The sequence below is a fragment of the Phalangium opilio genome, unplaced genomic scaffold, assembly GCF_054372755.1.
Source record: "Phalangium opilio isolate 3A_F unplaced genomic scaffold, DU_Popi_V2 ptg000082l_1, whole genome shotgun sequence".
Lineage (NCBI taxonomy): Eukaryota > Metazoa > Arthropoda > Arachnida > Opiliones > Phalangiidae > Phalangium > Phalangium opilio.
Window position 1 is genome coordinate 7,801,962 of NW_028324189.1, and position 18,027 is coordinate 7,819,988.

Sequence of the window (18,027 nt, forward strand, 5' to 3'; positions counted from 1 at the left end):
TTAGCTGCTTCAAATGTAAAAAAAAAAAAAATACAATGAGGAAAGTTTAAAACGTAATGTGAAAAAGTGTCTTGTGATTAAAAATGTTCAAGTATTTTTTTTTTGCACCAATAATTAAATGAAATTAGTAAAACACTCGAAGAATAAAATGAACAAACAAACCAATGAACACTTCCTTTGCTTTGTTTTATGTACAACATTAAAGACCGTGAATTTTTTTATATATAATTTTCTAATTAACCTATTAATTAATTAATTAATTAATCTATAACTCACTCGCACAATGAGATTTTTCACACAAGGCTTAATGACTTCCGATCAATTAGCCCAATTTGGAAAGATTGCGCAATCCCACATAAAAATCATGTAGTTTTGAACAAATTGATCGAACGCTAGCAAAATGAAATTCCGTTTCAGAAATTCCGCTAAGCTCCTCCCCTTTTGTAAGACTAAACCATCCATAAGTCGCTACACTCCCTTGACAGTGTAAAAATTTCACTAGCGTATGATTTAAATGGGCAAACCAACCGAGTCTCGAGAAGGGTAAAGCCCTAAGACAATCTTATCTTTTCGGATAAAAAAAAAATTGGCTAAATTCAATTTGGAACATCGTGAAGAAGTCAGTACTTGTCTTCACGAGACTCGTCGTTTATGACTGACAATGGTTTTTAACTTTATTCCGTATCGAGGGATAGTTAGGCCTTAAAGTGACACTTAAAATCAGCTTTAACGAATCTTTTATAAAGATGACTTAATATTTATAAATCTATTAAAACCGGTTGTTTCCCATTTCATTCTCTATTTAAAACAATCATCAGTTGGAACTTCCCACGATAAGAAATAAATAACCAAGGATGAAATCGACACACTAACCATGGATGAAGAATGCGCGTGAGGAAATTTGTTTTCACTCTACAGGATAGGCAACTCCCTATCTCGGACGACAGCTTATTCTGTATATACTCTGTTACAACGTCGGTTGTCAGCACGCGTAAAGCTAGGTCTCTATGTAATCTAGCCTTGCGCGTGCTGACAAGAGACAAAAAACTCGCGGATATTTTAAATCCTGAAGATCCTGAAGTTTTTTGTCTCTTGTCAGCACGCGCAAGGCTAGATTACATAGAGACCTATCTTTGCGGGTGCTGACAACCGATGTTGTAACAGAGTATATACAGAATAATCTGTCGTTCAAGATAGGGAGTTGCCGATCCTATAGCGTGAAAACAAATTTCCGCACGCGCATTCTTTATCCATGCACTAACTGTGGAACGGCTGGGGTGCGGTGGGGCGCTAGAAATGGGGGAGGAATACACGGAAAAATGGCGGACGGTCTTCCTGATTTGTCTGACGTAGACCGCCCGCAATTTTTCCGAGTATTCCTCCCCCATTTCTAGCGCCCCACCGGACCCGAGCCGTTCCGATCCGATCCGATTTCGCTCACATTACGCGTCATCCCCAAATCATCCTTGGAATAACGTCACTTACCAAAATGCCAGTATTGTGTAGGAAGGGAGGAAGGAGGGGAAGAATTTCATTAACTTACCGATTTTACCTCTAATTGGACAAAGTATTCATTCATACATACTCTTTGCATTTTTGATTTTTTAACGACTGGTGCATTTTTCAATTTTATTCGCGTATGGTATGAGTGTTGTTATCCCCTCTTAATTTTTGAAGAAATTTAATAATTAATTTGATACGCGCATGCGTTTCAGAATCAGTTTTTAAAATCCGCCTAAAACAAGTCAACTAATTAAGGATTAACTTTCTGGTTTAGAGATGGCAGCGGCGGAGCGTTCGTTCGATTGTTTCGTATTAGAGTTTTGATCGTTAATAAGAGGAGTCACTGTTTTGTTGTTGGAACTACTCGCGCACTGAACGGGGGTTAATTTCGGGGTGGCCACCGTGGCTTCGGGGTTAAGGGTCGCTATCGTTGGGCCGCCGCTCGGCGTCGCTAACGTGTTAAAGTCTTTGTCCTTACCGAGTTTTAACGATTCTAACAAGGCTTCTATTCTTTCGTCTGTCGGACCCCATTTCTCGAACCCACTCTCGTTTTGCAAGAAGAATATTAGTGTTCCATTGACAGATCGCACGTTGACGTCCGATCTGACAAAAGTATTACGCGATTTTATGAGAAAAGTAGGTTAAAATAAAGGATTTTATGATATAAGATCGCTAAATTATAGGATTTTATGATACAAGATCGCTAAAGTATAGGATTTTATCGGACAATTTTGATAAATTATAGGATTTTATGATATAAGATCGCTAAATAATAGGATTTTATGATACAAGATCGCTAAAGTATAGGATTTTATCGGACAATTTTGATAAATTATAGGATTTTATGATATAAGATCGCTAAATTATAGGATTTTATGATATAAGATCGCTCAATTATAGGATTTTATGATATAAGATCGCTCAATTATAGGATTTTATCGGACAATTTTGATAAATTATAGGATTTTATCGGACAATTTTGATAAATTATAGGATTTTATCGGACAATTTTGATAAATTATAGGATTTTATCGGACAATTTTGATAAATTATAGGATTTTATCGGACAATTTTGATAAATTATAGGATTTTATGATATAAGATCGCTAAAGTATAGGATTTTATGATACAAGATCGCTAAAGTATAGGATTTTATCGGACAATTTTGATAAATTATAGGATTTTATGATATAAGATCGCTCAATTATAGGATTTTATGATACAAGATCGCTAAAGTATAGGATTTTATCGGACAATTTTGATAAATTATAGGATTTTATCGGACAATTTTGATAAATTATAGGATTTTATGATACAAGATCGCTAAAGTATAGGATTTTATCGGACAATTTTGATAAATTATAGGATTTTATTGGACAATTTTGGTAGGCACACGCTTTACCTGGGACAAACGTGTTGATATCCGTGCCTCAGTTCATGTTCAAAGGCGGGTATCAGAAGCTGTTTCTTTTTGAAAGTACTCGTCTCGAGTTTGAGCAAGGCTGTCGGGGCGGGATCTCTCCATTCAGGGAAAAATACAATGAAAGATAATGGCTCCTCCGCTTCCGTTAATAACGTCTGAAAACATTTTTAAGAGGCCAAGAAATTCAGACCGGAAAAGCTCAAAATGTGTCAATAAGTCGTTGCGGAAATAAAAAAAACTTCTTAATGAAAGTGCGCAATGCAATTTCGGGGCAACATCCTTATTGGTTGTAATGTCACTTATGGTATAACTAATAAGAATCAAGCTTACGTCAATATTTGTGGCCATGGCATCCATTAGCTCTTCGCAGTATGGTGGATTTGCTTGGAATGAGCCGCTCAATGGATGGAAGTTAAGGAAAGACCTTTAAAAAGTCCGAAATACATTTCACCACTAAGCTCAAACAATATCTTACTCTACACGCGAATTTCAATGTTAAACCAAGAAGTGATATCTAGTTTACTAGGGAGAAGGTTTAAGATGCCTTTGTATTCGCGCGCCATAGTCCCAGTCCCCCTTTCAAAATACAAGGGGGGGGGGGGGACGTAAAAGGAGGCCGGGCTATTTCGCCTCTCCTCAGTCGGAAAATACCTAATTTTCCTCCTCATTCGCGTCAGGCTGACGTGCGTTTTCAAGAACCAATGAGATGCTGGCTGGTTGTAATTTAGAGGCGGGGATTAACTCCGGACCTACGTTTGGACTGGAGATAAAGCTGGAAATGTGGAAAATTTATACCTTCTCCCTAATAAACTAGATATCACTTCTTGGTTAAACCTGACTTTTACAGTTTTTCCATGACAGAAACTCTAACACATCTTTAAAAAAGAACGTCACACATTTTCGTGACTTACCCTCTTGATCCGAAAAAGGTGTCAGTATCGGAAAATGCGGAACAGTATTGACGAAAATAAGAGTTCAAAGGTGAAGCGAAGCATTCAAAGGTAACGCCAAAATGTTGCTTCAATGATTCTAATGTCGAAACGGGGATTGACGTCTGGGTACTATGACTCTCACCAGGACCCAAAAATACCTTTAAATATAAAGACAAAGTTGCCAAGGGGGATAAGAAAACTTTTCGCTTTGTCTAACCCGCAGGGTGCCATGTGCCATGGATAAAGAATGCGCCTGCGGAAATTAGTTTTCACGCTACAGGATAGGCAACTCCCTTTCTCGAACGACAGCTTATTCTGTATATACTCTGTTACAACATCGGTTGGCAGCACGCGCAAAGCTAGGTCTCTATGTAATCTAGCCTTGCGCGTGCTGACAAGAGACAAAAACTTCAGGATCTTCAGGATTTAAAATATCCGCGAGTTTTTTAGCTTGAGTGAACGGACCTATAGGCCTTAGTTTCAAATACGTGTGAAATTACCTACAGCCTACTGCACGTATTTGAAACTAAAGCCTATAGGTCCGTGCACTCGAGCTAAAAAACTCGCGGATATTTTAAATCCTGAAGATCCTGAAGTTTTTTGTCTCTTGACAGCACCGACAAAGCTACGTTACATAGACGCCTAACTTTGCGGGTACTGACAACCGATGTTGTAACAGAGTATATACAGATTAAGCTGTCGTCGGAGAAAGGGAGTTGCCTATCCTATAGCGTGAAAACAAATTTCCTCACGCCCATTCTTTATCCATGGTGCCTTAAGGAGGGTCAATTTAATTACTTACTTGGTATCTTTTTAACATGCACCAAACACGCGGTAGAAAATTTTCAAACTTCCTGTCGTCCGTACAGTTCCACCTGTACAACTGTTCCTAATGAAGTACAAGTAGCGTGCGTTATAAAGAATATTAGAGAAGAGCGCGGGACGGACAAACTTAAATCTATGACGCGTAACAATTGAAACTTACTAGTTTTTGGAAGTAGTTTGTATTGATTCTAACAATGTCATCTCGGTATCGCAGGAGGGTGACTTCCTTGTCATTCATTAAGTCGACAGGTGGCAGTCTGGGCGAAGGGATAGCGAACTGGACAGGGTAGCAATACACCTTCTTCGGATTTGCAATTGTGATGTTTTCTTTGATTTCTAACAGAAAAAAAATTAAATAGATCGCGTCGCGTTTTCAAATTGCGAAGGTTTTGGAGTTGAAAGTAATAATAACGTTACCCTATCCCGATTCTAAGGTAATTTATAATAATTACCTTCAATTCCTTGCTGTTTGAGTAGCGCCCAATGTTTGGCGTTAATCATGGTGGCGGACTCGGCAGCCAAGTGGTAGATTTTAGCGCAAATGCCTTCGACTGACGCTTTGGCCGCTTCAATTAAATGCGGTTGACACTGCTGTTTCAAATGGGCCAGTCGTTCCTTAAAAAAGGCAAATGAGTGAAATGACCCGTTGGTATTTCGCTGTTGTCGCGCAAAAATACAATTTTCAAGAGTGTTCTTACAATATAGTCATCGTAGGTGGCGTTCAAAGTTTTCCTCAACCATTGAAACGCGTCTTCCACATTCCATTTGACAATTTTTCTACTCTCAGGTGTCGCGTTCCTGCTGTAACGAGACAAATGATCGTAATTCGCGAAAAGACGAAATTTCCCTCATTACCTTAGATGGGAAATTTGGTCTTACCTGACGTCAATCATTTTCTTGGCGGCTTCGGCGTATTTGGACAATTGTTTGCGCGCGTCGCCTGAGAATTTTGGCCTGATGAGCTTAATGGGGATATCATTCATGATCTCTCCAAACATGGATTGGGATACTTCGGGAATACAATTGCTAGGTAGAAGAGGATCGTGACAACCTGTGTCAATCACTTTCCTCTCCATCAACCATCGATTGAATGATTCTCGCGGCGCGTCTATTCCTACAACCCCAAATGTACAACCAAAATTACCCCGAGCGCAATTACCACAAAACGAGGGAAGGTACCTTCTCTCGAATGGCACATTTCTTGGTAGGTGTGTCTTAGTTTTAACACAGAGGCAGCCCTGTAGAGTTCGATATCGGGATGAGGAGGTGGCATCAGCGTCGGAGCTCGCTCTTGAATAGTAATGTTTGTAGGAGTTTCTAAATCCCATGGTCCATTTAAAACAAAGCGTTTAAGAGGCGGACCCACTACACCCTCTTCAGAAACACGACGCTTTTCTCCAACTCTGAAGAGGTGGGGCGCGGGTATTCCTAATGCGGGGGTCGTTACAATCCCGGGTGGTGGTGGGATGATTTGGTGCATAGGTGGTGCCGTAGTCGGCGTTTGCGGGTCTTTTGGCGTCATTGGCATTTGAATGCCTAATGGGTCTGTGATAGGATCATACTGAAAGAGTACAATTGGTACACGAGATGGGTTTAGTTTCTTTTGGTAAGGGCTCGCCTATTTGCTATGATTTTCCCTGATTTTTTTGACCAAAAGTTTCATATTTTACTAATTATGTTTATATAATTCTTTTATCCTAAACCGTTTTCACAATGTCAAGAGTATGTCTTACTTGCGGAGACCCATTGTCCATTCCTGGCATCCTGGGCATTTCCCATAATGACTCATTGGTCAGCTTGTTAAAGTAGTAGGGTCGATTTTCGCGCTTGCTCCAAAACTTCCTCCATCCAATTTGAAGGAGTTCAGGGGGCAGATCGTGAACTGGGTCAAACGTCAATCCACTTTGGCTTTGTTGAGAATTAGGGGACATAAAAGGAGTTGGGCTCGTCGCCGGCATCAAATTTGGAGGGGACATTACACCCACCGGACTTAGCTCCACCGTTTGAGGCCCAATTTCTACCAAAAAAAAAAAAATTCTTTAATTTATACGCGGATATTTTTTACAATGAGAAAATTTCCATTCGACCTCTAATTAGCGGAATATGTTTAAAGGGAGGGTGAAGTAGAAAATCAAGTGATTTTTTATCGATTCTTCTACTAATTATAAGACCAGTCTGTATAGTCAAACATTCAGGAAATACAGATTCCGAATGATTTTCAAATTCAAATTAGGTTCAGATTTTAAGGATAATTTTAAAGAAGGACTTCCGACCAATCGCGTAATGCCCTGCCTTTTTATTAACAAAATTCTCGTGGCACGTTCCGTGTCAAATGAAATTTATCACGAGATTTGATAAAATTCGCGCGCGACGTGATAATCGTGTCGCGAGACATGGAGCGTGCCACGAGAATTTTGTTAATAAAAAGGCAAGGCGTTAAGCGATTGGTCGGACCTTCTTTAGAATTATCCTTAAAATCTGAACCTTATTTGAATTTTAAAATCATTCGGAAGTAATTCCTGAATGTTTGACTATGCAGAATGGTCTTATAATTAGAAGAAGAATCGATAAAAAATCAATTGATTTTCTACTTCACCCTCCCTTTAAAAAGAGACTCTAATTACTAAAACCGGCAATTTTTAAATGTTAGTTTATAGAGGGAACCATCCGTTAGATGGCTCTGTGGTCAGCCTAGGCATGTGCGAGTGTTCAAAAAGCCAAGGTTCGAGTACTCGATCGCGCTTCGAGCAGAGTACACGCGAATTACTAAAACCGCCCATTTTTAAATGTTAACTTATAGAAGGAACCATCCGTTAGATGGCGCTGTGGTCAGCCTAGGCATGTGCGAGTGTTCAAAAAGCCAAGGTTCGAATACTCAATCGCGCTTCAAGCCGAGTACACGCGAATTACTAAAACCGCCCATTTTTAAATGTTAGTTTATAGAGGGAACCATCCGTTAGATGGCGCTGTTATCAGCCTAGGCATGTGCGAGTGTTCAAAAAGGTTAGAGTACTCGATCGCGCGCGCTTCGAGCCAAGTACACGCGAATTAAATACTAAAACCGCCCATTTTTAAATTTTAGTTTATAGTGGAAGCCATCTGTTAGATGGCGCTGTGGTCAGTCAGCCTCAAAATAACACCCCATTAAAATCCATATCACTATTTTGCAGCATTTTCTATCCCAATTTAACATTATTATTTTAAAATACTAACTTAAAGCCTTCATGTAAAATAAACTTCAAATCATTGGGGATATTATTTTATATGATATCTTATTTTATAAGACAGATTGATATGGTTTAAAAAGCAGCCTTTTTTAGGGATTTGTTTTTAGGATTTTTATGCAGCTTATTTTTGTGGACAGATGGCGATTCAAACTACTAAGAACCAATGACTACCCCCAATAATTTTACCTCATAAAACAGGTATAAACAAATTTGAAGCAAAAAGACAAGAACTTAATTTGTGGCCTAGCTTCTGTCACAACAGTTTCACATCATATAACAAAATACACTTAGAATGAACAATTATCATTTATTTTGCTTTCATAAAACTTTTCTACGCAATTATATTTTCAAATTAGAAATGATCAATACCTGTCACAGTCATGGGTGAATGCTCTTGTATATGTGGTGTTGTCACGGCTGTCACATTTTGATCCCATTTTGGCAGGGAACTGTTAGTGTTATGATTGTATATGGTAGAATCCAAGGGTGAAAAACTCATTTCATGATATAAAGGAGTAGTAATTCGCGACTCAACATGAACACCCAAATGCTTGGCCACAGGAATTATGTTGCGATGAATGTGATTTTGACGATGAGAACTTTCATCAAACGACATATCCTACCGCTTTTAACCACGTTCCCAATTATTTAAGCAATTACGGGAGCTTTTTATTTAAAACTACCACCATTATCATCTTTCCAAATAGAAGTCTGCCAAAATTTAAACGAAATTAAAACGAACTTTTAGTCTTTTAAGTAAAAGTCAAATATCTAAGCCTTGGTTTAGGGCCTACTTACATTTTTTGAAAAGTTAGTAACACTAAGATTATTAAAAACAGAATTTTTGTACCAGCTGGATTGGTGTGAAATTTAAAACTTTATTTTAATTAAAAACTTACTAATTATTACAATTTTAATTAGCTTTAAAACATGAATTTTGAAATTGCGTCAAATGCAAGCCTAGGTTAATGGCACCCGATTTATCAACAACTACCAGCAGGGCCGGAAATAAGCACAGGACAATAAAATTTTAAAATGTCCCATAACTTTTTAAAAAACTAAGGGGGTCACTGGACATTTTGACCAATAAATTTTCCGAAGTTTTGATAGCTTGACTATGAAGATGCGACACTATTTATGCACACGCCAGTGGACAATGTCCAATAAATTTTCCAGACAAATAGGGGGGTCACTGGACACATGTCCTCTAAGATTTTTTTCTTATTTCCGGCCCTGACTACCAGTACCAACCATGGAGCAGGAGCGGAAATAAGCCAATGAAGAAAGGTTAATGGATCCTTATCCACTTTTAGTACTACACTTCGCACCCTATTTCTTATGTAAGCGTTTCTATTGGTTAATTGAGAAACATTGGCTCATGTTATTTGATTCTGTGGCTCGGGTCAGTGACTTTGCCCCCCGTCAATTGAGGCACACATTTTTTAAAGGTCTTAGGACTCCCGCTGTGTGCCTGTGTCATATCACCTACGTTGAAATGTCAATATTTACTCGCGACTTAATTAGTTTTTAATGTTTGATTGCTACTTTAAATAAAGCGTAACGAACAATGAAAAAATTACTAGAAGTTCATAGGTATTCTGTTTTTAAATAACTAAGGGAATAAATAAATATTGTTGAAATCTTATGGGTTTTATGGAAAATGCAAGGAATATTCCTGGTTGAAATATTTGTAAATGTAAAGCAATATTTCTGAAACAATGCGTTAATTAAAAGAATATGCCTAGTTAAGAATATTCCAGGCTTAATGGTAACATATGATACAGATCTGAATGATGCTCAGATGAAAATATTAGTGTCACCAATTAACTCCTGAACCTTTGTTCCCAGGAGACTGACACCCCTCTCTTCCTAAACAAACCTATATTAAACCTTACCTAAACTAACTAACACGATAATATATATATTAGTAAACAATATTACATCATAATAGACTCGTGGCGGTGGTAGAGAGGGGCGTACACTTTGTATCCCTCCATCTGGGCGCGCTCTTATAAGAGGGGATACTGTACGCGCCTAGTAGGGGGATGACACTAAGCTAAGAGATAGAAGGGTATGACGTTTGCATACGTAGTACTTTCATTACTCTATACGTGGTATTACTACACTATACTTGTGAGAAAAAAACCTGTAAATATATCTTTTAGTTAAAGAGGAAGCATGAGATGTCATACGCGAGTTCCATGTCTAACTCAATCAGACGTCATGGGCGCAGTCCCATATCTCATCACGGGACGGGAGAACGCGACTCTACATCGACTTCACACCATCACATGCACCATTCACACCATTGTGATCCCGAATGGGAAGCCAAAGAGGAATTACGTCTTCGCGAACTGGAAGAAGCGCGTGCCAGAGCCGCGCAGATGGAAAAAACTATGAGATGGTGGTCGGACTGCACTGCTAATTGGCGCGAAAAATGGAGCAAAGTTCGCACCGAACGAAACAAAGCGCGCGAAGAGACGCGTATGCTACGTGGCAAGCTTGAAATGTCCAGTAAAGAATGCAACGTCTTGAAACGCGAACGCGAGGAACTATTGACGCAAGTTGAAAAGTTACGAAAGGACGTCACAAAACTATCATCTTCCATCGGAATAGGTCAATACTATATATTTACAAGGGGGGAGGGGCTTGCTTAAGCCGTGTGACGCTGTTGTAAACTAATCTATTTATTTTATTAATCCTTAATCGCTAATAAAGAATGGTGGCTGATTATTTGTTAGAAGGGTTAAGACTTAAAATGGGCCCAAAAACGTCAAGGAATTTGCATCTTTGGTTGAATGTTACAATAAATATATTTAGCCGAAGAGTTCCGAATCCGCTTCACTTCCTGTTATTTTTATTTGCTTTTGTTGCTAGTAGTATCTTTTTAAGTAAAAATACCCAATATAAAATTTAGATTGCATGCGCATGTCAATCAATCATTTGGACTGAAATATAAAATAATTACGGAGGTTTATAGCGCCTGTTAATATTACTGACCGCGTAATTTCTTTGAATATAGAACCGGATAGATTGTTTGAAAAGAAAACCCCCGATTTTACTTCATCCACTGCGTCTATGGGCACGAGTGAAAGGGTAGTCGCGGAACGTGACGTGTCCAGCGAGAAATCTTGTAGCCCGCGTGACACCGTTCCGTCCTCGACTTTAGATCCTATAAATAACAACAACAACAGTAACACCCACCAAAGCGCGGAAGCCCTATGCGAATCGGAACTGAACGCGTTAGGCCATTTAACTTTAAACCAAGATTTGGAATTTCTCGACAAGTTATTCGGAACAAACGCCGTGTCCTCGAATAGTTTAAGCCCAACTTCCGCGACTGAGAAACGAGCCGGAAGTGGTCGGTCTTTACAAAGAAGTTCAAACGAAGATTGTAGTGGACCCATACAGGAAATGATCGAACAAAAAATATCCATGTTGCAACTGAGGTTAGACGAAATGTCCAAAACAATCGTTGTAGAGAGACAGTGAGTATTTTTTAGTTTTGCGCTCTTTAGAGATGGAAAACTATTGTTCTATCCCCTTGCGGCTGGGCGCTTTTCTCCATTGCCCCTTTTTGGTGTAACCCCTTTGACCGCGCAAAACTGTAATATGGCCGGGGCCATCTTGTTCATATAATCCCCCCGTTTTCGAAAATCACTGGCAACACTTGCCTGTACACTATCAATTCTTTGTTGTTGTTTATTTCTTTAAGAGAAAAGAAAAAACTTCTACAAAATATGGAAAAAGCTCAATCAGAACTTAGCCATCTTCGAGCCAAATACGATGATTTAAAGAAAACTAAACAAGATACGATCAAAGAGGTTGTTATTAATTAATTAAATTAGCCCGAGATTCTGATTCGCTTTAGAACTTTCATCTTCATCTTCTTGACGTCAATCCACAGCTGAACCAAATTAAGGCGGAGCATCAAGACGAATTAGACAGTATTCGTTTAGATTTGGAAGACGAAGCGAACAACCGATCTAGTTTGGATCAAAGATTGGCGGAACTTCGCTCCGAACTCGAAAGACTTCAAGCGGAAAACGCGGCCGAGTGGGGACGAAGGGAAAGGCTAGAAACGGACAAATTAGCGCTGGAACGAGAGAACAAAAAACTGAGAACGCAAATCGAAGATCTAGAAGAGAGACTAGAAAGGAAAACGAAACAAATGACTTCCGCTTCCGATTCAGACGTTAAAACTTTACAAATGGAGCTTCACGAAAAGAATAAGGTTTCTTAAAAAGCCCCATGAACTCCTAAACTGTTTCTTGACATATTCCTCGATCTTAAAACCTTTTCCAGGAGCTGGTTGACTTGAAGCACGCTCATGGTAAAGTAAAGAAACTGTTACAAGACAAATCAACGGAACTATCTCACGCAACGCGCAGATCGGAACAATACGAAACGGAAGTTAAAAAACTTAGAGGGCGTATAGACGAATTGAAAAAAGAATTGGCTGTCGCCGAGGACGAAGTTGACAACTCCTTAAATAGTATTAGAAAATTGCAAAGGGCCAATGACGAATCGCAGGAACAAATTGAAGGCCTGCAAATGCAAATAGAACATTTACAAAGCAGGTTTGTTCTCATTATTATATTAGCCTGGACCGCGAACAGTAAGTATGACACTCAACAATGATGGATGGTGTTTACACCGACCAACTTGTTGAAATTTGACATCACAGCAATGACGAGTGTCATACTTGTTGTTTTTACGTTACTTAGCGGAGACATTCAGTTTCCTGGGTTTTCATAAGTAACTGAATCTCTCTCTCTCTCGGGAGACAACAATTCTTCCACTAACTTTAAATTAATCAAACTTCCTTATTTAAAATTTCTTCATCATGGACTAATTTTTAACCAAATCGCGTTGCGTTTGAGTAAAGTGCCAATAATATTTTTGGGACACCCTGTATTTGTATAATACCAGCAGATTTAAGACTTTTGCAGAGCTCTCTTACATTTCTTGATTCACGTGGTGTTTTTTGGCTAAAACTGTTTCTTTTCTTTGCGTCTTTCTCAGACTGGCGGGATACTTAGAACTGGCCGATAACCAAGCTAATTTGGTTAGTAAAATAAACTACAACCTTTCCACTAATGCCGCGAAACGATCATAACGCGTACGCGCGCGATTATCATTGGTGGCAAGATTTCTAAAAGGAATAATGAAATGGTCGAACAACAACTTTATGTTTCGTCAATACACCCTTTCAACGGGAAAAGGGGGGTAGGCAACCCTTAGTATCGGGAAATAAAAGGGGGGTAGGCAACCCTTAGTATCGGGAGATAAAAGGGGGGGTAGGCAACCCTTAGTATCGGGAGATAAAAGGGGGGTAGGCAACCCTTAGTATCGGGAGATAAAAGGGGGGGGGGGTAGGCAACCCTTAGTATCGGGAGATAAAAGGGGGGGGGGGTAGGCAACCCTTAGTATCGGGAGATAAAAGGGGGGGTAGGCAACCCTTAGTATCGGGAGATAAAAAGGGGGGGGTAGGCAACCCTTAGTATCGGGAGATACAAGGGGGTTGCTCCAATGCCGTGTTTGCGCACTCTCAGATCGAAAACGCCTACAGCGCAGGCGCCAAAAAGCGAGATGGAAGGCAGAGTTTTACCCCCGCGCCTTTCCCTCTTAGACTCTTCGAAAGGGTGTATATAAACCGATTAATAATAAGATTGTCAAACCATTTCATTCTCCCATTTTCAAGAGACACTAAATTGGTTGAGTACCGTTTTTGAAAAACGTCAGTGTGACGTCACTGATTGCGTAATAGTACACCACTACTCGTCATTCGGAAAATAATAGCTCGGACTTGAATTCCATATGCGATTAGGGGGACGTCACAATGACGCTCTTTCAAATATGGTTCACAACCTTCTCTCGCGCTATAGACTATTTCATTAGTTACTTGCAGAAAAACCAACGCACAGGGGCGGGGCCAACATATTAGGTTTTTCCCTGGCGCCAACCAAGAGGCAACGCCAGACGGAGGTCAACCCGAGTTCACAACACGCGGGAGGGAAGCTAACCAACTCGCACTACCTCTAGCGGGCGGTATTTCTTGATTGGCGTCCCCCCCACCCCTATGGTGTTTGGTTCTCTTCTAGAATTAATGGAATGGTCTATACTTTACGTTACCGCATCCGAGTGAAATGAATTGTTTTCAGGCTTCGATTGAACGGAAGTCACCTTCTCCTGAACCGTCTGCACACGACGTCGAATCAACGGCTACCAGGCGAGCATCTCAGTGAAGACGACAATTAACGCTGATTTTTAAATACAAAATTAATAAATACTAATTTCTAACAATTAAAAACTGTTGTATGGTATATACGCGTTTTACAAATGTCAAGTGCCACGAATCTTCCTTCAATTGGGTGCAGTCTCTTAAATCCCTATCACTAATTTTAATCCCTAGTATGGAACATTTTCTACCCGAATTTTCATAATTATTTTAAAATACTAACGTACGCTTTTCAAATTTTAGAAAAAAAAATTAACTTACATCGCGATATTTATTTCTTTAGAAGGATAAATGGCTTAAAAAACAAAAACTACTACGAAGAAATAGAGTGCTGTCAGTTGTGACGTCAGATCCAAGGTTAAACGTCATGATTCTGCCTTTAGCAATGGGCGGCCATGACAGTTACCGTTTTTTCTTTATGGGAAAACAGCATGGGTGACGTCACACCCGCGCTTCTGACAGCACTCTATAGAGCTATCTCAGAAGCCTTAGCGTGACGTCACCCGTACTACTTGCCCATAGAACCAAAGCGGTACCAAACATGGCCGCCCACTGCCAAAGCTAAGCCCGTGGGTTGACGTTTCACCTAGGCACTGACGTCACAACTGACATAGCTCTATGTCAGAGACTGTCGCGATTAAGTTCCCCACCTAAATGCTTATTAATAAGGGATAACAAACGTTGTATCGCGCAATTAACTATGCAATTATATTAAGCGCGGCCAATTTTATTTACTATTATTTATTATGGTTATTTACTAAAACAGAAAGGCTTTGTTTACACTCGGCAGTACTACGTCACACAACGCAACCTCACGCGTACTTCCGCTTTAGTTAGAAAGATACTAAGAGGGGGGGATCGAAGTGGAGCTAAAAAAGCTTCTAAAACAAAAGAAATGGGAATACCAGAAGGGGGCGGGGCTAAAAAAGCTTCTAAAACTAAAGAAAGGGAATACCAGAATGGGGCGGAGCTACGCATGAATTGCCAAGTCCCTTTCTTCCTCTCTAACATTGAATAGAGCTATCTCAGTAGTCTTAGTGTGACGTCACCCATGCTATTTGCCCATAGAACCAAAGTGGTACCAAACATGGCCGCCCACTGCCAAACCTAAGCCGGTGACGTTTTACCTAGGCACTGACGTCACAACTAAGATATCTCTATTACGTTTAACTAAAACCGAAACAATTACAGAACAGTATTGAATAGTTCGGCTTACCTTAGTGTGGTTGCCCCAAAGAACAAAAATGCCTTTAAATCGGTGGTGTAGGTTTCTTGTTGAGTCATTGGAGCCTTTTGAGGTAATCCTAGTACTGACTAGAACCGTAACGCCAGCCCATAATGTCAGTCTTGGAAATAATCTAGCAGGAATCCTGTGGTTCAAACTTGTAGAGACCGAGAGCTAACGCAAACACTGTTGTCCTCTCCTCTATGAACGGTTTACAAGAGAGAAATATGACCATACGGAATGAGAAACTTGAATGACTCAATTTAAGGCTAGGAGTATATATCATTGGAATAGAAATTCAATAGACTGTTCCATTAATTACTTAGAGAGAAACCAACGCGCAGGGGCGGCAGGTTATTCCCCTGGCGCCGAGAAACACCGCCAGACGGAGCCAGAGTTCACTATACGTTTTGGGAGGCTAGCCGACTCGCGCCAGCTACCTCTAGCGGTGCTTCTTGGCGACCGGGAAATTACCAAAGGCGACGTCTTAAGTTCACCCTTGTGGTGTTTGTTTATCTTCTGGAATGGCAAGAATTGCCCCCTCTGGTGGTCGTAAAGTATTTTGGTTTACGCTAAAAAATTAAAGATTATTTTCTACTAAAAGGACGATACACTAATTAGCATGCTATAATTACTTTATAATTAAAGGGTATATGGAATTGTTTAAAAATTACTTTCTTATAAATTTCACTAATAACATTCCATTGCGTTTAATTATTTTGAATGTTAATGATCCAATTATATATATCAATCAGATGATAAAATTTAATTATTAATTTAACCTAACATATCAACTTAACGGTAATTAATTCCGGTATAAATGTTGGGTGAAAATATGTCAGAGTGTTTTGTACATTTTCAATAAACGGGTGCGTAAACGAAAAATAGAAATATTTAAAAATTAAATATAAGTAATTAATAATTAATCCTGTAGCTCTCGCAATAACATGATATGTAACAGGGTATCAACACCAAAGCCTTAGTAAAATTATTAACCTCCTGGACTTGTTTCTTGACTAATTATTTGCATTAAACTCATTAAGTCATAACAAGAAGCGATATCTAATTTACTAGGGAGAAGATATAAGATGAGTAAGTATTGGCGCGCCATAGTCCCAGTCCCCCATTCAAAATACAAGGGGGGACGTAAAAGGAGGCCGCCGGGCTATTTCGCCTCTCCTCAGTCGGAAAATATGACTGTAATTTTCGTCATTCGCGTCGCGCTGACGTGAATTTTCAAGAACCAATAAGATGCTGGTTGTATAATTTAGAGGCGGGGATTAACTCCGGACCTACTATACGTTTGGACTGAAGATAAAGCTAGAAATGTGGTTCGAATTTATACCTTCTCCCTGGTAAACTAGATATCACTTCTTGGTCATACCTTTAAATTAGCAAGACAAGTGTTGCTAATTGAAGTCTTTTTTCCTTTACGTTTATAGTAGCGTTCCTTTTCCTTTAATTTTTTCCTGACTTCGCCTTTAAAGAAGGTTTCTAAAAATAGCAACAATACCAAGAAATATTTCACCTTTCTCCCCCTGCCCTGATTTCACGTAGTGACAAGAAAAACGTTTTGACCCTGACCTTGACCAATAAATGCAGCTGAAATATTTACCTCTTTTATACCTAAAGAATTTTTCCAGACCTTCGGGGGAAAAAAGAGCCTTTAGTGTCAGGACTCAGGAAACGTTGTCGCAATGAACTGGCATCAGTAGATGATAAGATCGGGAGGGGACTGTATGACGCCTCAAAGCCACCGTGAAAGCAAACATGTCAATTATTTCTTGAACCCTAACAAGCTTGGAGGGTGTTTCATAAAGGGTGGTAGGACATGGTACAGTCACTGGGAGTGGTTTTTATGGGCGACTTTGAGTCGAAAATAATAAAAAGTTTCAGCTAGGTACTAAGAGGTCAAAGTTCGAAAACACTCTTTTAGCGTGGGAAGCCTATATCTAAAAAGGCACACACAAAATAGAAATAAAACATAAGCAACAATTGGGAAATGAAAGGGATTTCGAGGTCCCCAAGCTAGCTCACTCATAAAAGTATTAACTAGGCGCTAAGTGGTTAAAGTTCGAAAACATTCCGTGGGAATCCAGGAACATAGAAAGTTAAACCAAGAAGCGATATCTAGTTTACTAGGGAGAAGGTATAAATTCGCCACATTTCCAGCTTTATCTCCAGTCCAAACGTATAGTCCGGAGTTAATCCCCGCCTCTAAATTACAACCAGCATCTCATTGGTTCTTGAAAACTCACGTCAGCGCAACGCGAATGATGAAAATTACGTATTTTCCGACTGAGGAGAGTGTAGCGAAATAGCCCGGCCTCCTTTTACGTCCCCCCCCCCTTGTATTTTAAAAGGGGGACTGGGACTATATCGCGAGAATACTTAGGCACCTTATACCTTCTCCCTAATAAACTAGATATAACTTCTTGGTTGAACTAAAACATATCCGAATTCTAACTCCCCAAGCTAGCTTGGTCATAAAAGTTTCGGCTAAGTGCTAAGAGGTCAAAGTTCGAAATCACTCTTTTAGCGTGGGAACCTAAGATTTCAAAAGGCACACGGAAAGAAAGTATAAAACTAAAACATAACAAACCAACAATTTGGGAAATCAAAGGAAAAGCGATAACCCCTTTTCGGATCGG

The 18,027-nt window shown here is 39.6% G+C and overlaps 2 protein-coding genes across 4 annotated transcripts; one reads left to right on the forward strand and one right to left on the reverse strand.

Moving 5' to 3' along the window:
* Nucleotides 1-1,668: 1,668 nt before the first annotated feature.
* Nucleotides 1,669-9,179, reverse strand: Pcif1 (Phosphorylated CTD-interacting factor 1). 2 transcript variants are annotated; one of them, XM_089848218.1, is made up of 13 exons: nucleotides 8,709-9,179; nucleotides 8,280-8,621; nucleotides 6,417-6,700; nucleotides 5,863-6,244; nucleotides 5,563-5,797; nucleotides 5,382-5,481; nucleotides 5,136-5,298; nucleotides 4,844-5,019; nucleotides 4,661-4,747; nucleotides 3,838-4,016; nucleotides 3,257-3,350; nucleotides 2,906-3,081; nucleotides 1,669-2,106 (listed from the first exon to the last, which is right to left on the reverse strand). In XM_089848218.1, the coding sequence occupies exons 2-13, from the start codon at nucleotides 8,524-8,526 to the stop codon at nucleotides 1,761-1,763; spliced, it is 2,469 nt and encodes an 822-aa protein (XP_089704344.1). In that variant the 5' UTR covers nucleotides 8,527-8,621; nucleotides 8,709-9,179; the 3' UTR covers nucleotides 1,669-1,760. The 2 variants fall into 2 exon arrangements, with proteins under 2 accessions (XP_089704344.1, XP_089704343.1); XM_089848217.1 differs by having other exon boundaries at nucleotides 5,382-5,484.
* Nucleotides 9,180-9,346: 167 nt separating this feature from the next.
* On the forward strand, nucleotides 9,347-16,380 carry LOC149651343 (coiled-coil domain-containing protein 102A). 2 transcript variants are annotated; one of them, XM_089848219.1, is made up of 8 exons: nucleotides 9,347-9,503; nucleotides 10,076-10,526; nucleotides 10,933-11,398; nucleotides 11,626-11,734; nucleotides 11,818-12,144; nucleotides 12,216-12,490; nucleotides 12,936-12,978; nucleotides 14,075-16,380. In XM_089848219.1, the coding sequence occupies exons 2-8, from the start codon at nucleotides 10,094-10,096 to the stop codon at nucleotides 14,156-14,158; spliced, it is 1,737 nt and encodes a 578-aa protein (XP_089704345.1). In that variant the 5' UTR covers nucleotides 9,347-9,503; nucleotides 10,076-10,093; the 3' UTR covers nucleotides 14,159-16,380. The 2 variants fall into 2 exon arrangements, with proteins under 2 accessions (XP_089704345.1, XP_089704346.1); XM_089848220.1 differs by lacking the exon at nucleotides 12,936-12,978 and having other exon boundaries at nucleotides 9,348-9,503.
* Nucleotides 16,381-18,027: the final 1,647 nt, after the last annotated feature.